The 23,976-nt window shown below is 27.2% G+C and overlaps 2 protein-coding genes and 1 long non-coding RNA gene across 3 annotated transcripts; 2 read left to right on the top strand and 1 right to left on the bottom strand.

The window, feature by feature from the left end:
• Positions 1-2,718: 2,718 nt before the first annotated feature.
• On the bottom strand, positions 2,719-3,595 carry LOC145947763 (uncharacterized). Its single transcript, XR_014427235.1, has 3 exons — positions 3,477-3,595; positions 3,171-3,306; positions 2,719-2,813 (listed from the first exon to the last, which is right to left on the bottom strand). It is a non-coding gene; the product is annotated as an uncharacterized LOC145947763 (long non-coding RNA).
• A 9,007-nt stretch (positions 3,596-12,602) lies between these two features.
• LOC145947768 (serpin B4-like) lies at positions 12,603-16,248 on the top strand. Its single transcript, XM_083057546.1, has 2 exons — positions 12,603-12,633; positions 15,665-16,248. Exons 1-2 carry the CDS (start codon positions 12,603-12,605, stop codon positions 16,246-16,248), a joined length of 615 nt encoding a protein of 204 aa, XP_082913672.1.
• A 2,024-nt stretch (positions 16,249-18,272) lies between these two features.
• LOC145947767 (serine protease inhibitor 27A-like) lies at positions 18,273-21,313 on the top strand. The gene is made up of 2 exons (XM_083057545.1): positions 18,273-18,312; positions 20,751-21,313. Exons 1-2 carry the CDS (start codon positions 18,273-18,275, stop codon positions 21,311-21,313), a joined length of 603 nt encoding a protein of 200 aa, XP_082913671.1.
• The last annotated feature ends 2,663 nt before the right edge of the window (positions 21,314-23,976 follow it).

Below are 23,976 nucleotides of genomic sequence, written 5' to 3'. Positions count from 1 at the left end.
GATATACAAATACAAATACGAGTATAAAGGGCTCTTACTAGTTTATTAGCCATTATTAGCCTTTTATACCTGAATTTGTATTTTTATTTCAGAGTTTTTTTGATTTTATTATTTTAAAATAATTCCTATTTTTAATATTTAATATTTATTTCTCTATTGTACACAGGGCCTTACTTGTTATTTTTATTAGGATTTTATAATAATATAATAATTGTGCAGTATATATATATATACATATATATCTTGAATAAAATTAATTAAAAATACATGATCTTAGCATAATGTGCAGCAAAAAAATTTAAAATATCAACAAATTAATTAAAATTCTAATATTTATTTTAAGAATATATTTTATTTAAAAATTATATTTTATTTAAGAATTATTTTTAAAAAACAGTCCTATCAAATAAAGTTTGAAATATAAAAACACATAAGAGAAAAAAAGAATTAAAAAAAACAACATCATTTAATATGAAACATTTTTAAACACAAAAAATCTTCCTTATTACTCTACAAATTAATTTTATAAATTAGTTTTCAAGCAATCTTATTAGAAAACTTATATCATTTTAATGCTCCGAACCGGGCACGCCCGAGTTTTTGTCACTTTAATTCTTTCAATGCCGGTCTAAACCGTTTTAATTATGAAGATAATCATTCTTAAAAATATAAAAGTAATATTCTTTTGATAAATTTTATATCAGATAATAAATTAATACATTTATACTTGGCTGAGCTTTGTTTTATATTTATTTTTGAGCTGCATTTTTAAATAATATATTTTTAAATTTTATTTTCAATCTTAGAAAAATTTTTACAAAACCATATTTGCTATACAATGTCGAATTTTTTTATATACTTGGCATATTTTTTTTCTGTGAAGATTTTGTTGTAATTTATTATACTTATATACAACCAAAATTAGATCACTCTATACACGTTATTGAAGAAACTTTACTTATACACTAGTTTCTTAATTATGTTCAGTAGTATCAACAATCAAAAATCGGATCGCGGTGCAGTTTTCCTCGCTCCAAGCATGCATGCTAGCGGCCGAGCTCCGTGAGAAGCAGTACCGTCAACAGACGTATGTATATATAAACAATACATATAAATATATAAATTATTTGTTAGATTTGTAACAATGAGAGAGTGACAAAATATCAACTTAAATTATTAAATTTTAAATTTTGTCATCTGTCTGTTAATATCATTTTATATCGTGAAAAAGTGCATTCTACCTTAGACAAGACAATGGATGCGTACTTTAAAAGTACCAAAATTGTTGTGATTTCATAGTGACACATCAACTGGCTGTTTATTTTCAGAAATGTTAATTAAAATTTGCAAGCCATTATTTTTGTTAATATTGTAGCTATTTTAATTTCTTATTTTATCCAGAATGTGAGGCTGCTCACTTTCTCGTACTTCTGACTAAATATTATATTGAGAGAATTACATGAAGAAATTCCAGATTTTTCTAATTGTTTTCTTGCCGATATAATGGAAGTAAAATTGTTTTTAAATATATGCAAATTTTCTTCAAGATTACGGTTAAAATATTATTTTGTAATTTTAATCGAAATGGCATCAACAGGATACACTAGGATAATCAATTTTATTTTTAAGTAATAAATATTAAATGAGATATTGAAATATGATATAGAAATAAAATATAGAAGTCAAAGTATAAAAATATAATCATTTATTTGTTCTAATAATTATGTTTAATTATCATTCAATTACTATTTATTATCAGTTCTAAGATCAAGTACAAACATGTATCATAGATAATTATTAAATATAAAAACGCAATAGAAAATGGTCAAAACAATATACATTGTTTATATGCAATAAAACATACATGGTGTTATTTAGAATTGTAACCATGTTGGAGAGTAAAAATAATATTTACAAATTTATAAAGTATATACATTGTTTATGGAATCTGTCAATCTATAAAAAATATTTTTTCTTTTATTTTCGATACATTCCATCAATTTTAAAAAGAAAACTGTATTAAGTATTTTATACTATATTATATATCCTATATATAATATTTTGTACCTTATGTAATATAAATAAAATATAAAATATTTAGTTCACACACACAATATACTTACTTCAATACATACTTCAATATACTTGTAAAATAAATTTGTTAATATTATTATTTTAGATTAGTCTATAAAAAAATACAAGTAAATATTATCAATACAATCGTTTTGTAAAAAGGGGGTTAAAAGAAAAAAATAGGAAAGAAAAAAATTATATCCATTTTTGCCGTAAATCATGGAGAGATATCTGTACAACTAAGAAACATTTTTTTGTGCATAAACTATTAGTACAGAATATAAAGTAAGAATATCCGTCTCTTCTTTTCCATTATGCAGCTTAGAATTACCTTGACTATCTCTGTATTCTTTAACTTTTATTTCCGTATATCTACGTGCAAACTCATTCATGAACTCCTCTCTTAGATTAAACGACATATTGTCCAAAAATGTAAAAGTATATTGTGAAGTAATTATGGCTATTGAGAATTTAAAAAAATATGATTAATTTACAATTACAAATCAAATAAATAAGAAGAAATAATATTTAAAAAATTATATTAATCACATATTCTGGAATTTAATTTTTGCATGCATGTCAAGGAAAATACTTACGTAGAAACTTTTCTGTATTCTTATAAGTGTTATCTCCCGATGACTGCAATGATGAACTTGAAATCCGATATCTTCAAGTATTTCTATTAGCTCTTCGCGAGGTCGGGCCGAATAATGAAATGCTCCAACATACTTTTTTTTGCCCTGTATAAAGATAATTGACAGTCTACAGTTAAAACATTGCAATAGAAGCAATACACACGCACATGTAATATTTAAATATTTATATATAAAGAAAGTGATTTTATAAATAATGCCGTCTGTTATATATTTGATATTGATATCTTCGCAGACCGATCAGTAAGTAAAACAAAAAAGTGTATCCAAAATTGAATGTTAAATAATACAAGAATGTAAAGCAACTAAATCTATTTTATATGTCAGTCATTTATAAGTGTATGTACATTCGGCGGATTTTAAAATATTGCTAAAGATATTTCTACAATCAGAAATTATGCTACAATATAATTTTACATCATATTTCAATGTAATAATATTCACCCCCATATACGATGCATATCGCATATCTTGCGCCAAAATTTCTAAGGCCTCAAAGATAGCTGTGCTACGTGCTATACTTAATATCAGCTTAGTTTTACCAGGTCGAAGCATACGATAAATATTCTCAAACGTTTGGCTGTTAAACAATGAAGATGAATGTTAATTATTGTAATTTTGAAAATATATATCTATTAGTATTAATTTTTGAAATATAGTTATGTAAAAATATATTAGTAAAATTATATGCAAAAGTTCTTTCCTACAAAAAAAAATTTTAATTTACATTTATTTAATAATTTTACTTACCGAATGTCATGGCACCATTGCAAAGCATAAAATGAGAATATGTGATCGAATTTCGAAATATATTTCTTGGGCAATTTTTTCGTTTGAATATCGAACACTTCGAATTTGAGTCATTCCTTGTCACCACACGTATTGTTCGCGTATTCGATTATATTCTCCATAATGTACCTTTATAATATATAATTATTGTTATATTAATTAATATTAATTATTATCACAATGTATGTGTGTGTGTTTGTGCGCGCGCGCGCGAGATGTTATAATAATCTGATTTATTATTTTTTTATTATTTTATTAATTTTTTACCAATTATTGTTGCTTTTGGATCAAGCGCTGGAAGAAGAATATTCTTTGTTATATCTCCGGGTCCACAACCAACATCCATACATTTTCCGGATATATTTTTTAGTTCTTTGGCAAACTCGTTCATTAAAAGTGTTGTAATATTTTTGTTATTATCAAATGAATCGTATGCGCTGGTTGTATCATGATTTTATGATAATGTGTAAATAACTAGAATATAAAAAAATGTATAAAATATGAAAAGATATATAAAAAGATTCAAGGAAATGAACTAATAAGAGCCGATGCGTCGGCATTTTAATACGCAAATATTTTGTGTGTAATTATTCTTTATTTATTCAGAACGTTTCTGTCCTTTCTTTGGATCATCTTTAGCTTATCGTTTAATAATACAAGTGTTCGGTATGATGTATAAAAAACAACATTCACTATTTATACAATAAGCTGAGGATGGTCCAAAGAAAGTACTAAAATGTTCTGAATAAATTAAGAATAATTACAAACAAATTGCGTAATAAACCATAAGAATCTTTCGTAATTAATTTAAATTAATAAATTTACGTTTTAATTCCGACTGACTGACTGAGTTAACGGACGATCTTTGTTAAAACAATTTGGAATTATTTAATATTTCTTTCTTGCGACCGTTTTATCATACCGAATTATATACATTAATCATACATTTAACAAACTGCGTTTAATTGGATTGCTTGTTCGATGAATTTTAAAATCGGACACTAATGAATATGATGGACGTCCCTGATAAAAAAATTGATAGAAAACAACAGAAAACGATTATCTCGATTTTAATCGTAGTTATGAATCGAAAGTTAACGAAAGAATATCGTAAATGTACGATTGATTCTCTAGCGTTTCCTTTCGTAAGTATCCTATTAATATGTTATCGTTTCTTATTATTTCTTTTCGCTAACCCATACAGCATTGAATGATTGTAGAAACATATTGCATAGATCTAACATTATAATATCGCATGTGAGTTGTGAAATATTCCTGTAATATTACTGCAAGAATGTGGCAACAGTAAAATTTCCGCTTTTAAAAAAATTACAATGAATACCATGGTATTATTACGGTGCAATATATTAAAAATAATATTAAATAAAACTTTTTATTTCGATATATTACGCGCTTTCATCATTATGTTTACTTATAGTAATTTAATGTAGTAAAATATATATATTTCTATAATTATTAACTTTAAATTAAGTAAATTATAATTTATGCTGATGTTATAAAACATTATTGATGTTATAACATCAAACGTTAAATCTAGCATTTACTCGACATTTTAAAGTTAAGAGATAATTGTATCTTTAGTCTTAGAGCTAATTTCATCAACTTTATATAATTCTCCTGACTAAAACTTAAGTACGAGATAGATAGTGAATCGCGCGTCGCATAGCGGTAAATGAAGGAACTAACGATTTGACTGAATACTATCTTTTTATAATATTTTTGGAATGTTGCTGTAAGATTTTTCATAAAATATTACAGTTATATGTTTCTATAATGTCCCTACAGTATTACAATGCAACTTGCAAGATTGTAATATTACTGCAATGTAATTGCAATGTACTGTTTTTGCAAATCATATCGGTTCCTATTGTTTTCTATCGATATTTTATCAGGGATGTTTTCTGTTGTAACTTTACGATAATACATTTATAAAATACGTTTTCAATTGTTTGTGGTTGATGCATGATTAAAAATTATAGGTTTTTTCGTAATTGTACGTTAAAAAACTTAAAACTTTTTTTATTGTAAATATACAATTGATTACGAATAGATTTTCAATCATTTTTTCTTGATAAATTCCAATAAAACAATAAAAAACAATATATCACAATAAGAATTTTATCGTATTCTAACGACTAAATCCGCTTTTAACAGAGAATGAAAGAAAACGATAAAAAACGATAACATTTCTTTCGAAATCTAAAAAGTAAAACAATAAGATACGATAAGAAACGATAAGATTTTCTATCGTATCGGTTCCTATTGTTTTCTATCGATTTTTTTTATCAGAGGGGTATCACGCATTCTGTCTAGTCGTTTCTTGGCTCATGAACCTTGGAACAATGTGGCTAGAGACCCATTATGGATGATCTTAATTTAACTTAAGAACGGAAAGCTTTTCTCGGACAAGTCGATGAAAGAAAGTATCTCGATATGTAACTTTACAATAATCGTTTTTTCTTTTATTTTTTATGTTATAATTTTCTACGAATTATGTCATTTGCGCTGAAGATGGCCCAAAAATGGGTCCGAAACGTCCGCTATGTAATTTAGTCTGTACACATTATCTAATATAAGTTAAGTAAGAATTTTAATTTTCTTTTTGTTTTTTATTTTTGCGTTCGACCGTCTACGCCAGGCTCAAAATTGCTAATTAATTTTGTATTTAAAATAATTTATAAAAATGTTTATAAATAGAAAATGACTACATACACACATAAAAAGTTAATTTTTTAAATAAAAAAGTACCACTTGTAATATTCCTTTTCTCAAAATTTGCTCGCCATTATATGCTGAAACATTTACACGTGGAAGTAAAACTTACGACATCCTCAATACTGTGTGTGTGATATCGTCATATCCCATAAGAATAGCAATAATCACTTCAAAGGGCAAGGAGTGCTGTTAGCGCAGCCATTGGAAAAAATTCACAATCAAAAAATCTCGCAACGCACCCCAGTGAGCAATATGTTATCAAAAGAAATTCATAAAGTACTCAAATTTAAGAGTCGGACTTCCGATAACTCCATCAAAATGATAACATTATGATATCAATAAGTCCTCCAATGCGTCGATTTTAGAGGAAAGAAAGACATCACATAAACGACATCTAAAAGAATTCCACAATCTGACTTCTTTTAAATATCAAAAAAAGGTTACCGTTAAGAATTGCTATTTGTAGTATTATATTTTTAGATATTTTTTTTTTTATATTAAAAAAATATAACTCTTAGTATACACTTCTTTTATAACATTTTATTAAAATTAAAACAGGTTTCAAAATGCCCATAGACTTTGAATAAAAAAAACTTTATGATAGCAACGTGCTTTTTGCAGACATAACCCAACTTCTTTGGTTGGATATAGAGGCAACATAGAACAAATAACAAAAATATATATGAAAATATATAATCTCTATTTTATGCTCAAATACATATTTAATAATATTTATAATTTAAGAAAGAAAGATTAAACGTTAATATCGAAGAACGTAAATGCTATCTCCTTGAAATTCAACTCAGAGCACGCATTTCACACACGTATATATGTGGCTTGCCCATGTGCGGCGTTCGTAAAATAGCACGCTTGCTAGAGACTCTACAGACATCTATGAATAGACAACATAAAGAGCTCTTCTGAAAGATATCTTACAAAAAGATAACTTACTGATATCAGTATCTAATTCTTTAGGGGGGTTAGAGGGGATGTATGGAATAAAAATCTCAAGTATGAGATTATTCCATATAAGATTTGGCAGTATACCAAGTAGTTTCAATACTACATATCAACATCGTCACTTTATTTATTTCCTGCTCGAGAAAAGGCCTAATATTTATTACCTTTTAATTTCTAATTATCGAGCCAATTAATAATTGTAATAATTATACGCAGGCCATAATGCGTTGTTATAGTAATATTTAAAGTATTTACTTAAAAGCAGAGAAAAATATAGAATCGAAAGGATCTGAATAGCTCAGTTGGAAGAGCAGTCGCCCGGCAAGCGAAAGGTCTCGGGTTCGAGTCCCGATTCAGCGACTTTCGGATCTACATTTTTCTCTCGCATCTAATTCTTTAGGGGGGTTAGAGGGGATGTATGGAATAAAAATCTCAAGTATGAGATTATTCCATATAAGATTTGGCAGTAATACCAAGTAGTTTCAATACTACATATCAACATCGTCACTTTATTTATTTCCTGCTCGAGAAAAGGCCTAATATTTATTACCTTTTAATTTCTAATTATCGAGCCAATTAATAATTGTAATTACTGATATCATTTTTAAGAGAAATTAATAAGGTCTTCAAAAGTTCTCTTAAAGAGCTCTTCTGAAAGATATCTTACAAAAAGATAACTTACTAATATCATTTTTGAGAAAAAAGTTCTCTTAAAGAGCTCTTCCTCTCAATAATGCTCACTGAGACGTTATTTACTCTGATTTCGTATCACTAATTTCATTTATATACTTACATGTATACAACTGACAATGAGAGCGCACAAAATTTACTCTATTGGCACTGTGATTCGTCTGCGAACGAGCACTGTCTTTTGTGTAAAGTGCTCGGAATTAGTTGCCCTTTTTGGACCGTTATCTGAAGCGACACCTTCGGTCCCCCACTACCGTTCGAGGCTCGACGGCCGAGCCGGCGGTCACTCGAGCTATGCCTCTGAAGTGTCCCTACAAAAAAAAGTATGCTGATATTGTAACTTCCGCTAAATCGTCATTCAATTTTTGTAGAAACACTCCTCAGGCATAACGTTGCCCTTGTGATCAGCGGCTCGGCCGTCTAATTTTTGAACGGTAGTGGGAGAACGAAGGCGTCGCTTCAGATATTTATCTGTCATACGATCGTCTTATCAAGATATTTCCACAAATAAATCCTTAATCGAAAATCTAATGACACTTTGCTTATGTAATAGGGCTCGTGATTGTATCCGATTAGTCGATTATTTTAAAATCGGTTAACTGGTTGTAACTGAAAAAAACGTTTAATATTCGACTAATCGATTTATCGGTTAATACGGTTGCGGTTAATAAATTAATCGCTGAAATTGATTAATTATTAATCGAATAAATTTTCTCTTCGATTAGGCCCTGCGCACATTAGAGAAATAAATATTAAATATTAGAAATAGGAATTATTTTAAAATAATAAAATGAAATCGAAAAAAATTTGATATACAAATACAAATACGAGTATAAAGGGCTCTTACTAGTTTATTAGCCATTATTAGTCTTTTATACCTGAATTTGTATTTTTATATCAGAGTTTTTTTTATTTTATTATTTTAAAATAATTCCTATTTTTAATATTTAATACACAGGGCCTTACTTGTTATTTTTATTAGGATTTTATAATAATATAATAATTGTGTAGTATATATACATATTTATCTTGAATAAAATTAATTAAAAATACATGATCTTAGCATAATGCAGCAAAAAAATTTAAAATATCAACAAATTAATTAAAATTCTAATATTTATTTTAAGAATATATTTTATTTAAAAATTATATTTTATTTAAGAATTATTTTTAAAAAACAGTCCTATCAAATAAAGTTTGAAATATAAAAACATAAGAGAAAAAAAGAATTAAAAAAAGCAATATCGTTTAATATGAAACATTTTTAAACACAAAAAATCTTCCTTGTTACTCTACAAATTAATTTTATAAATTAGTTTTCAAGCAATCTTATTAGAAAATTTATATCATTTTAATGCTCTGAACCGGGCATGCCCGAGTTTTTGTCACTTTAATTCTTTCAATGCCGGTCTAAACGCCGTTTTAATTATGCAGATAATCATTCTTAAAAATATAAAAGTACTATTCTTTTGATAAATTTTATATCAGATAATAAATTAATACATTTATACTTGGCTGAGCTTTGTTTTATATTTATTTTTGAGCTGCACATTTCTTAATATATTTTTAAATTTTATTTTTAAACTTGGGAAAGTTTTTACAAAGACATAGGCATACAATGAATTCTTTTATATACTTGGCGTGTTTTTTTCTTCTGTGAAGATTTTGTTGTGATTTTTAATAAATGAGAGGCGTCGTCACTGCCTCGAAACCAAGTAGCGTAACGTCAATTTCTTCGAAAAGTCAACATTATACATATCATTTTCGTTATAGTATTTTTAAAATTGTACAGTATTTCCAGTAAAGTAAATTATTGTAATATCGTATAATTTGACCGTTATTTTCCGTTTTGTTCTGAATAGAAAAGGTTTTTTTTTTCTTTGTAATGGATGTTATATCCTCATAGTCCTTCTTACCTGAAAATTCCTATAGACCCAGAGCTTCGAAACCCTACGACTTTTCGGTCTTTAAATGACCTTAATTAATAAGATTATCTTTATTTTAGTTTACTTTTACATTTGAATAAAAAACGTCTGTCACCCTATTTTATCTTTTCTTTTGTTTAATAAAATTGTAATTTTAGCAATGTAAGTATATCTGTGTACATATATAAGTAAGTCATTTTTTCCGCACAATTTTCAAAATGTAACCTTTATAACGATAATGTGATTTGTGCATAATATGAATTATTTAACATTTATTTAATCTTTTATTAAAATGCCATTAAATTAATCTCTTAAATAATCGTTGTCCTTTACTGTTTAAATATTCTTCTTAGAATTTATGAATTCTTTTTTTAATATTAGATCATCGCATGCATAATAAAAATTTCAATTTTGTACAACAATATTATTATGTAATACACACGTTTGCAAATGAGATAATAATTATTAGATTCTTTCAAAATCATAAAAAAACTCAGTTTTTGTTAAAAATTTATTTGTAGAATAATAAATAAGATCTCTGTTTTTTTGTCGTTTTAATTAACTGAACAGTTAAACATATAACTAACATTAGAAACACATTTGGAAAATTTGTGTTCTCTTGTTAAAAACGGTCCCCGTTAAAATTTTTGTGTTAAATATTTAACACATTCATATGTTAATTTAACTTATTGTTGTTGTGTTAATTGAACTCAAATGTTAAATTGTTAAAATAACTGAAAAAAAGTGTAAAAATAACACAATGTGCATCTATTTTTTATTTTACACAATAAATATGTTTCGTATTAATAGTGACAATATTTATCTGTTAAAATTTACAAAAAAGAAATGTTAATTTTATTTTATAATATAAGTGGAAATGATAAAATGTTAAATTACCATTTTTTTTTTAATTTTTACTAATTAAATTAATTAAAACTATGTTAATTTTACACAAAATTTATTTTAAGCTTACTTAAAGTTTGCATTTATTTTGTGTTAAAATATTAACACAATATTTGTATAATCATTTAACATATCCGTATTATGTTAAATTAACACAAAAATTTCTGTAGACCGTTTGGTACATGTGATATTTGTTAAATTTGACAAAAATTTTTCAACTGTGAAGCGTTAATATTATCTATATAATGATATAATATATAAATACTAAATTTCGATAAACCAGTGTTTATGTATACTAACATGTACATACATATGTACATATGTATGTATATACACACACACACACACACACATGTACATATGTATGTTTGTATGTATGTATAATATTCTTGTCATTAATATCATTAAATTATTTATTCGGATTCCATGGAAGAAATATTTGGAAGCGAAGAAATAGATTGTAATCGAAATTCAACATTATATATATATATATATATATATATATATATATTACAATATATTTAAATAATGCTTACAAAATTAAAATGTTACTTGTGCTATTATAATGTAATAGGAAAGAGATAAATATATTTAGTTATTCTCTCTCAAATATGTGTAACCGTGCAATCTGCTTAACTCATCTGCTCAATTTTGCTATAATATTGCTATAGCATTATACTTAATTTTTTTTCATATTATATTATATTTACAACCTTCCTATTTATGATCCAGCAATAACAGAATCGATTGATATTTGACTCCTCTTTCATTTGAAAGAGTTTAAACGCTATATATATAGCGTACGAATATAGGTGTCTCTCTATTTTTCATATTTTCATAATTGTATCACGATGTACGAGATGACATATATTTATATAATTATAAATAAATTAAAATTTTTTGGCATTAAAATTCAATGATATGTTTCGTTTATGTGTATATGAATGTGTTTGTATTTGTGTATATGTGCATAATAATTATACGAATCTGATAGAATTGTTGTATTCAGTACAGAATGAAGAATCAAGCGAGAGGACGATTTTAGATTTGAGAATTGTAGAAAATAATATCAGGTCAGGATATACAAGAAAAACAAAAATATTTCACATTTAGCTCAACTACGCATAAATTACACTCGACACACACATTAACATTACCGTAATAATATTAATTTATTTTGTTAATAATGTCAGCTTTTTTTACAAATTGCTCCTTATAATTAACGCGATGATACTCAATTTAGGATCGAATTTTTTTTCCTCAACCATGGACACATATTACTTTGTTACATTTCTGTTTATTATAAAATTAATTCAGTATATAATTTCTTCATTGCGAGTTATCAATAATATAATTATTGAAAATTATTATTAAAAAATATTAATGTTTTATTACTATTTAAAAATAATTATTATAAGAACAATATTAAATCCTAATTAAATCTAGACGTCTTATAAACGATAAGACAAAGTTTTGAATTTTTCAGCGATTATAAAAAGACTGCTCAACAAAATGTTTAATCAATCATAAATAAGGAAACAAAAAAAGAAGATAGTAATCATTTCCGCAGTTTTCTCTTAACGTTGACAATTTCAGTTATCAAACTGTTCTGTCATAATACTTATGTAGGATAGACACCAAGTCAAAGTTCTAGATGGTTCTAGATTTGTACAGATCAAAATCTTAGACGACGAAAATATATAAAAAAAACTAAAGTCACGTGCGATTTAACTTGTCGCACACAAAAATTCGGCGACAATATACGCGTGCGCCACATAATATAAATATACAAAAGCAGCGGCTACACAATATCGAGGCTCAAATAAACGAGAGAAATTTGCCACGATTTTGCTATAATACTGTATAGCCAAAAATGGAGCAGGAAAATCAACAGGAAGAATTTGGTGAGTTGAAAGATCTTTTACAAAATCAAACAATTTTGTCTCCGATTTCACAAACAGATAATTGAGATACACAGTGCTAATATTTCCTTTGTGTTACATTATTATTTAACATACTGTTCTTACGTAATTTTGTATATTACGATGTAATAATGACCATTGCATAGTAAGTCTCGTGATTATGTAGATTCAAATAAAGCGTACATAATTTCGAAGTTTGCCGCTGTATTAACAATATTTTGGCGAATCGTTACGCCATCTAGGTATACACGAAATATGTTCAATTTTAAGGTACAGTTTTCACTTCATAGACTACTGACCATATACATACTTGAATAAATCAGATGTTTAGATATATAGAATTATTACAGAATATAATTTCTTCTAATTGTTAAGTATTAAATGTTACTCTTAAATTTCATCAATAATAATCGACCGATTTCGAATTTTACGTTTATTTTACTTACTGGAAATATAATCAACATTTTAAGTTCGTTACATATTTAAAAAAGTTTAAATGTAGATATATTAGTAAATATATGTAAGAATATATTTACGAATCTATTTCTCAATTCCTATTTCAATTATCATTGTAATTATACTTTTGATTATGTTGTATTTCGAATTTAAAATTAAATTTAAAAAATAATAAAAATTTTTCTATACACATGCAAAATAAGTGTCGCAAAAATTTTAATTTATTTTATTTTGTATTTAACATATTTTTAATTATAATTATTGTTAATTCTTTCAATTAGTTTATTAATTTTAGTTGTAAATTTTTCTGACTTTCTGTTTTGAATATGTCTCTTTTGTTAATTTTGCTTGATTTTTTCATATTATCATTTTTTATCTGCCAGAGAAAATAAAGTCGGAGGCGATTTTCAAGTTCTCGATCAAATGTCTGCGTAACTATATAAAGATTACGCTAAAGGAAAATTTTATCTTCAGTCCGTACAACATATATGATGGACTTTGGATGGTTTACTTTATGTCAAGTGGTGCCATTGAAGAGCGCTTAAAAGATATTCTTTATTTAAATACATTCTACAAACATGATTTATTAGATGAGATTAATTTTCATAAGTACTTCCATACATACCTCGGTGATACCATATTTACGATAAATAATTCTGACGCATCTTTGCATTAAGTGTGTGTGTGTGTGTGTGTGTGATCGAAATAATAATTGTAGAAGAGTCAAAATTCGTATGTTACGTTATATAAAATTACATAGAGAGGTATTTATCAAATTGAAATTTTGCCACTATAAAAAATTAAATATGTTGTAATAGTGGGAACAAAAAGATAGGATATATAACTTCAAGTTATGTTTTGACTTTTTTGTATATGTAGATTTAATTTGAATAAAGAAACTTGGCGTGATTAATATAAAGATTTAGATACATTAAAATAATATAAAAGTGGTAAATGAAACTATTTACAAAAATAAATAGAAGTATTTTATTTAGAAATGAACTGAAATCTAGCAAAATTTTTTTTGATGTTTTTGATTCTAGGATGATTGTCCCGCCGAGAAGCATACAATGTGTTTTATTACAAACAAAAAGTTTTCCGAAACTTCCTTCTTGAGAATGAAAAAAATTTTTAACTGTGGGTTCGGATTTAGATTCTCAAATCTCTACGACAATATTATCGCGACGATAAATCGTATCAATGAAATAATAAAATTTATAGTAGAGCGTCCTGATCATGCAAAATTAAGCATCATACGAAGAAATATGGATATTGTTTTGATGGTCGTACATAATTTCAATAATCAAAAATTTCAAGATTCAAGTACTTATCTTTCTGACGCACCAAGAGTGTCGTCTAGTTTTGACAAACAAATGCATAGAAGCTGTGAGCATGCCATATTATTTTATTTCACATATTTTTACATAAATCCTTTTATCAATTTTTTTAAAATTAATGGTAAACGAAACATATTTTGTAGACATATTTTATTTTGTAAAAACAAATCGCTTTATCTGTTTGGTCTATAAACGGATAGCCGGGTACCCAAAGCTATATTAAGTGTTAAAAATGTAAACAAATAAATGAAACTTTCCATCTCCAAAAACAATAATAGATTTTTGTATCCGGAAAGCTTCTAATGTATAACAAGAAATAGTTTTCGATGTTGAGCAGCTTTTATTAATAATTGCATAATCGCTTTGTAATGTGTCGACGACATACAGTTTGTACCCGGATGTACACATACGTTAATGCAAATGTGCAAAAAGGGAAATTATGCATTAACAGAAAAGTTAAATTTTAGTATAATAAAAATTGTTTTTAAATGTTTGAAATTATTAAGGAAAAGATTTTCATTTTTACCGCTTTACCACTCATTTCAATTATACGTTTTTAACTTAAGGCTCCTGGGTGCTCACCGCGGCCATATTGGAATCGTGACGTCAGAGGCGAGAAATAACACGTTGAAATTTCTTAGATGCCATTTCTAAATAAAAACATATTTGCATAAAATAACACGTAAGATCTCTTTAATACACTTCTAAAAAACGCCGAAAACTATTCTTTTCCCTTGATAGTCAATCAACAACCGTAAAATGATCGAGATATCAGAATTTGACATGCGGAATGACTGCGCATGTGCAAAGACTAGACGGACTGGGCCTCATAATATTATATTTTACAGCTGTTGATTGATTATAAAGGGAATAGGATAGTTTTCGGCGTTTTTTAGAAGTGTATTAAAGAGATCTTAAGTGTTATTTTATGCAAATATGTTTTTATTTAGAAATGGCATCTAAAAAATTTTAGCGTGTATTTTCTCGCCTCTGACGTCACGATTCCGACATGGTCGACAATGTACCAGGAACCTTAAGATCAAAATACGTAAATGGTTTTTAATTCCTGAAAATGTAAAATATTATATGCATTCTCAAAAATGCTTGTTATGTTACGTTACAGACAAAAATCGAATGTATTTTAGATTTCATTGATTTATCGATGTATCTCGACAATTTTGCGTTGTTTTTTAAATTCTCACGTTTTTTTTATCTTTTAGTTTTCTGTCGCGAATTAAGCATGCATGTAAGCGAGTTTCCTTACAAGAACTTCACGTCGATGTTCGTGTTGTTACCTGCTTCATTAATCTCAGACGAGTGGGTAATCAATAAAAACGCCACCAATACTGACATGTGCGCTATGATGAATCAATTGTCGACCGACGAGGGAATCCGCAAATTTCGAGATCTGTTAGATGGTCATACGACATCAAAAGATGATAGAGACGTCTCATTTTTACCGGTCTTCAAGGTGAATAAAAATCTAAAAATCCATGAGCTGATCAAAGCACTAGGCGCCGAACAATTGTTGATGCCCGAAGCGATTGATGTGGACTATTGCTTCTCGCATTGCGAAGCCAGTGTGCACTTCGGAAATGTCGTGCATCGCGCTCATGTCGAAGTCACGGAAGAGAACATCGTTGGGAGTGCGATCACCTTGATTTACACCGGGCAGTCCTCTCCGAGCATCAATATTGTCGAGAGGAATTGCAATTACCCTTTCATCTGGCTTATTTATGAACAAATTAAACGAGAAATCCTTTTTGTCGGCGCTTTCAACGAATTCAACGAGTCCAATTCCTAGACGATCGAATACAAATTAAGTTCAGAGATTGACTAATCAAACATGTTCTGTGAAACGGCTACTAATAGATAATAGATCTGTAATTATTGGTTAATGTTGTAATTATTGAAACTATTTTTTTTTCTTTGGAGTCAATCTTTTGTTTTAGAATGCATTATATTTATGATTAACTTCTGTAAAAAAATTTAGAGATCGATGAAATGAATCAATCTGTTGGGTTAGTACAAATTTATATTTGCTTCGTATTAAACTTATGAATTTTCTGAATAAGTAAAGAAGAAATCGTTGTTTCTTTTAAAGTATTACAGAAGTATCTGTGAGATAATTGTCATTAATTTAGTCTTACATATGAATTATCTTGTTTTACATCTCTTTGTCGTTATAATTAACTGAACAGTTAGACATTTAACTATCATTGATATTATCTAATGATATATAAATACTAAATTTTGATAAATCAATGTTTATGTATACTAATATAAACATACATATACTACATATATTTAAAACATATATTTCATTATTTATATAATATATACACATTTATATATATGTACATACACGTTTGTATGTATGTAAGTATGTATGATATTCCTGTCATAAATATCATTAAATAATTTTTTCGGATATTATGGAAAAAATATTTAGAAGCGAACCAATAGTTTGTAGTATAAATTCATCATTACAAATTACTATATTTTTAAATAATGCTTTCAAATTAAAAATGTTACTTTTGCTATCATAATGTAATAGGAAAAAGATAAAAGTATTATGCTCTTTCAAATATGTGTAACCGTGCGATGTGATTAACTCTGTGTTAATTTTGCTATAATATTGCTATAGTATTATACTTTATTTTTTTGATACTTTAATATATTTACATCCTTCCTTTTTATGATCCAGCAATAACAGAATCGATGGACATTTGTCTTCTTTTTCACTTGAGGTATGTAAATATACGCTATGTAAATATATACATTTCTATTATTTATATTTTTGTAATTGTATCACAATGTTCGAAATGACATATTTTTATAATTATAAATAAATTAAAAATATTCCGATTAAAATTCAATGATATGATTCGTTTATGTGTATATAAATGTGTTTGAATTTGTGTGTATATGTGCATATTAATTATATGATTCTGATAGAGTGGTTATATTCAGTCTAAAATAAAAAACAAAGCGATGGATGACTTTTAATTTGAGAATTGTAGAAAAGAATATCAAGCCAAGATATATTAAGAGAACAAAATTATTTTACATTTGGATCAACCAGCGCACAAATTACACTGACACACATTAACATTACTGTAATAATTATTAATTTATTTTGTCGATAATGTCAGTTTTCTTTACGAATTGCTACATTTAATTGACGCGATGATACTTAATTTAAGATCGAATTGTTTCTTTCTCGACATATATTACTTTGTTATATTTGTGTTGTTTATAAAATTAATGCAGAATATAATTTCTTCATTGCCAGTTATCAATAACATATTATTGAAAAACATGTTAAAAAAAATTATTAATGCTTTAACACTTTTTAAATAAGATTATTATAAGCAACGATATTAATACCTAATTAATTTCAAACGTTTTATAAACCATATCTTATAAACGATAAGACAAAATTTTTAATCTTTTAACGATTTTAAACAGCTCAGCAAAATAAATCCTCAATTACACAGTTTATAAAAGAATCAATAAAAAAGATTAATTATTTTCTATAGTTTTTTTTACGCTGACAGTTCCAGTCTCCAAATTATTCTGTTACAATATTTATTTAGGATGGTGTGATCAAGTCAAAAGATAAGCTATAGATTTGTACAGAAAAATCTTTGACGACGAAAATGTACAAAAGACTGAAATCACATCCGGTTCAATTTCTCGTGCAAAAATTAAATCCGGCGACAATATGCGCGTGCGCCACATAATATAAATAAATAAAAGCAGCGACTACACAATACTGAGGCACAAATAGACACAGAAAGCCACAGTTTTGCTAAAGAACCAAAAATGGAGCACGAGGATTCAATGGAGTCTGATGGCCAATTTGGTAAGTCGAAAGATCTTTAACGAAATCAAACGATTTTGCTTCCGATTTCAAACAGATAATTAAGATATACAGCGCTAATATCTCTTTTGTGCTATATTATTTTTTAACATATTTTTCTGTAATTTTGTACATTTCGATATAATTTTGTGACCATTGCATATAACGAGTTTCGCGATTTGTGAGATTCAAATAAAACCGCGTACATTTTATTTCAAAGTCATTAATTATATTTTAGCGAATATTTTCGCGTTTTAGGTATACTAGAAATTAGTTTAATTTTAAGCTATGACTTTTACAGCGACTAAACAGAAAGTAATATTCGAAAAAATTTCAGAATTTTTGATATATAGAATTATTGCAGAATATAATTTCTTCACATTGTTAAGTATTAGTTATTACTATTAAATTTTATCAACAATAATCTACTGATCTCGCATTTTGCATTAATTCTGCTTGCTAAAAATATGAACAAAATATTATTCTTCGAGTTCGGTAAGTATAAACGAAGTTTGAACATTTGTATTTCTCCTTCAATTATCATTATATGTATATTGTTGATTTGATCGTATTTCGAGTTTAAAATTAAAGAGATAATAAACATATATCTATGCGCACATACAAAATAATTGTCGAAAAAAATTTCAATACGTTATACTTTGTATTTAACATCTTTTTCGTTACAAATGTTGTTAATATTGTTGTAATTAATTAACTAATTTTATTAATTATAATTTTATTAATTTTAATTATAATTATTTATTTAATTAATTAATTTTAATTATAATTATTTAATTAATTAATTAATTTTAATTATAATTATTTAATTAATTAATTAATTTTAATTATAATTATTTATTCTGAGCTTTCTATTTCCATAATATCTCTTTCTGCTTCACGTTTTTTCTTATTCATCTTTCTTCTATTTGTCAGAGAAATTAATGACGGAGGCACTTTTCAAGTTCTCGATCAAATGTCTGCATAAATATACGAAGATCAAGCCGAAGAATTTTGCCTTCAGTCCGCTTAGCATATATGAGGGACTTTTTTCGGTTTACCTTATGTCCAGTGGTGCTATCAAAGAGCGTATAAAACGTATCCTTTATTTAACGGAAGACCGCGAATATTATTTGATGGATATTACTAATTTTGATAAAAATGACGACAGCTTTGAAACGGAGCGGTAAATAATTCTGACATTTTTGCATTAAATGAATGGAAATAATAATAGTGAAAGAATCAAAATTTGCATGCTACATTGTATTAAATAACATGTAAAGATATCTAGCAAATAAAACCCTTGCAAAATAATAATACAATAATAATGGCTACAACATAATAATAAAAATTTTTTAATAAGATCAAGAAACTTTGCTTATCAAATTATCTGCTAATTTTGATTTTTCAAAATATAGGTTAATTATATAGATTAATTTGAATGAAGTAACTTTGCGCGATTTTAGAATATAAAAAAGATTCAACCTATATGAGTAAAAATGTGAATAAAACAATTTAGAAAAATGACAGAAGTCTTTTATTTAGGAATATTTTAGGAATATGAATAGAAATCTCACAAACATTTCCTCTAGGCAAATACATCTGCGGCTTCCCCTGATTGCGAGAATGAAAATATGTGTATTATTTCAAAAAGTAAATTTTCCGCAGACCCTTCACCGATGAACATCGTTTTCAACGGTGGATTCATAATCTTAGATAATATTATGGCGGAGATAAGTGGTATCAATAAAATAATAAAAAGTAAGACAAAGAATCATATTCGTGGTCCGGTGAAGTTAATGAGAAAAATATGGATATTATTTTGACGACTATACTGCGTTTCAATGTTCAAAAATTTCAAAAAGCTTGTCTATTTGACGCATCAAAAGTTCCGAGTATTCGTGACAAACGAAAGCGTAAAAACTGTGAGTATGTCTTCTTTTGATTTCAACTGTCTTTAATTACATATTATAAATCTTTTTTAATAATCAAATTTTTTTTCAATTAATTGTAAACAAAACATATTTTATAGACATAATTTATTTTGTAAAAAACACACCGCTTTATCCCTTTTGTCAATGAAATCGAGATGCAATTTTAAATGTTGAAAATATAGTTAATACTCGGGTACGCGTTTGTAAAAATATGCAAGAAAAAATTATGCACTTACAAAAAAAAATTTTTTTTTAGTCTAATAAAAATTGCTGATTTCTATTGCTTTGCCACTTATTTCATTTTTTTTTCTTTCTTAACACCACATCAAAATATGTTTACACAAATGGTTCTTAATTGTTGAAAATGTAAAATATTATATGTAATTTGAAAAATGCTTTTTATTTTACTTGCCAAGATCGAATGTATTTCCGACTTTATTGATTCATGTATCTTGACCACTTTTCGTTATTCTCTACCTATATTTTCTACCTATATTTTTCCTTTTTTAGTTTTCTGTCGCAAATTACGGATGCTCGTAAGCGAGTATCCCTACAAGAATGGAAATGCATCTATGTTCGTGTTGTTACCTGCTTTGTTGATCCCAGACAACGATGTCAGAAAGGACACTAGCAACTTTGGTCTTCGCGATTTGATCAAACGATTGTCGACCGACGAGGGAATCCGCAAATTACGCAATCTGCTAGATGATAATACGAGAAGAGAAAATACAAAGTTCTCGTTTTGGCCGGTCTTCGAGGTAGAGAAAAATCTGAAAATTCGCGAGCTACTGCAAGCTCTAGGTCTGGAAGAATTATTGATTGCCGACACCATCGGTCTGGACAAATCTTTCGCGAAAGGCGAGCACAGGATGCATTTGGATAACGTCGTGCATCGAACTCACGTCAAGATCACGAAAAAGAACACCATCGCGGGAGCAATCACCTTATTTAACACCGGACGAGAGTCTTCTTCGAGCACCAAGATGCTCCAAGTGAATTACAGTACTCCGTTCGTCTGGCTGATTTATGACAAGCTGCATCAAAACATCCTCTTCGTCGAAACTTTCAATTAATTCGTCGGCTCCGTCCTCAGATTAAACAAACGAATATAAATTAAAATAATTTATTTAAAGGTACACACGAATCAGATGCATACTATATAAAGGGTTATTAGTGACAGATCTGTCATTATTGGAAAATGTTGTGATTATTGCAGCTATTTTTTTCTGTCGAGTCAATCTTTTGTTTGTTTAAGGCTCCTGCATACTCACTGCAGCCATCTTGAATTGATGACGTCAGAAGCGAGAAAATATACCATGAAAATTCTTGCGACTTACGCTAAAATAAAAATGTTTTTCAAAAAAATAGGGTTTGTAACCGATAGAACCGACTTGTAAAATATACCGAAAACTCTCCTTTTGTTTGGGTAAGCAATAAATAACATTGTATATGTTGAATTGAATTGAGCCTAATCAAGGACGAAAACCAGCTGTTTGACAGGTATCGAAATGAAATAAATATTTGCTTTTACATATTAAATTATAACAAAATGAGAGTCTTCGGTATATTTTAACACTATAACAATTACTTTAAAAATAGAAACACTGCACTAAAATGATAAATGACGCTGTAAGTCGCAAGAATAATTTATGTCATTTTCACGCTTAATAGTTTATAGTTTTGCCAAATGTGGCGCTGTTGGACAAATTTTACGGACTTGGCAATCGAGTATGCAGGAGCCTTAAGATGAATTATATATCGGGCGCGATATACTCTATGATCAAATTCTGTTAAAAATTTGGAGATTGAGAAATCAATTCGAGTCGGTACATATTTATGTTCGCTTGCTACTAATTTATGCATTTTTTTAAACTCGAGAAAAGGGAAGAGATTTTGTTAGATGCACTAATTTATTCTTGTATTTGAATTTCATTGTTTTATATAATTTCTTGCCGCTTTAATTAACTAAACAGAAGGACATACAGCTAACATTAGAAAGCGATGATATTATGTTTGGTGATATATAAATGTTAAATTTCGATAAACTAGTTATTAATATAATACACATGCATATACAAACATATACATATATACAATATATACATATACATATACATATACGTACATAAGTATTTATAATATATATACATTTATATATTATATATGTACATATTTATGTACGTATGTATGTATGTATGTATGTATATGCATAACATTTCTGTCATAAATATCATTAAATTATTTTTTCGGATTTTATGGAAGAAATATTTGGAAGCGAAGAAATAATTTTGTAGTCAAAATTCAACATTTATATTATTATATTTTTAAATAATGCTTATACAGTTTGTAAAAATGTTACTTGTGCTATCATAACGTAATACGAAAGAGATAAAAGTATTATTCATCTCCCAAGCATGTGTAACCACGTGCGATGTGCTCAACACTGTTTTAATTTTGCTATAATATTGCTATAGCATTGTACTTAATTTTTTTGATAATATATTATATCTATATCCTTTTTTTTATGATCCAGCAATAACAGAATCGATGAATATTTCACTTCTCTTTCACTTGACGTATGCTATATACATATATATGTATATACATATATATATAGCTGTCTATCTATTTTCTTATATTTTCATAATTGCCATCATCATGTACGAGATGACGTATTTTTGTATAATTATATATAAATTAAAATTCTTTTCATTAAAATCAAATATGTTTTGTTTATTTATATATGAATGTGTTTGTATTCGTATGTATATGTTCGTTTTAATTATGATTTTGATAGAACGGTTATATTCAATCTAATATCAAGAATTCAGCGGAAAGACGGTTTTTGATTTGAAAATTGTAGAAAAAAATTTCAGGCCAAGATATAAGACCAAAAGAACAAAATTATCTCACATTTGGCTTAATTATATCAGCGCAAAAATTACACTCACGCACATTAACATTGCGTAATAATATTAATTTATTTTGTCAATTTTGTGAGTTTTTTGACGAGTTGTTCTTTATATTCAACATGATGGTAATCAATTTAGGATTGAATTGTTTCTTTTTTAACCATCGACATATATTATTGTTATATATATTTCTATTTTATATCAAATTAATTGCATAATATAATTTCTTCATTACGAGTTATCAATAACATAATTATTAAAAAATTATATTTAAAAAATATTAATGCTTTATTACTATATTTAAAAATTATTATTAGAAGAAAAATATTAATACTATTAATTAAATCTAAACTTCTCATAAACGATAAGACAAAATTTTGAATCTTTCAACGATTTTAAAAAGACAGCTCAGCAAAATGTAGTATAATCCTCAATCATAAAAAAAAACCAAATAAAAAGAGTAATCATTTTCCACAACTTTTTCTTAACGCTGACAATTTCAGTTATCAAACTGTTCTATTATAATACTTATGTAGGATAAAGATCAAGTCAAAAAGTGACCCTAGATTTGTACAGAAAAAGACTTATAATCTTAAAGAAAAAGTCTTACAATTAGACGACGAAAATATACAAAAAACTAAAGTCACATTTAATATGTCGATTTAATATGTCGAACACAAAGATTCGGCGACAATGTACGCATGCGCCACTCAATATAAATATATCCAAAAGCGGCGGCTACACAATATCCAGACTCAAATATACGAGAGAAGTTCGCCACGGTTTTGCTACTGTATAGCCAAAACATGGAGCAGAAAATTCGA

This window comes from Prenolepis imparis, unplaced genomic scaffold (assembly GCF_030444845.1).
Source record: "Prenolepis imparis isolate NDT839.2.m4 unplaced genomic scaffold, iyPreImpa1.0 SCAF_139, whole genome shotgun sequence".
In the NCBI taxonomy this organism is placed as follows: domain Eukaryota; kingdom Metazoa; phylum Arthropoda; class Insecta; order Hymenoptera; family Formicidae; genus Prenolepis; species Prenolepis imparis.
The sequence above is the reverse complement of the archived record's forward strand: the minus strand, read 5'-3'. Positions and strand labels throughout refer to the sequence as shown.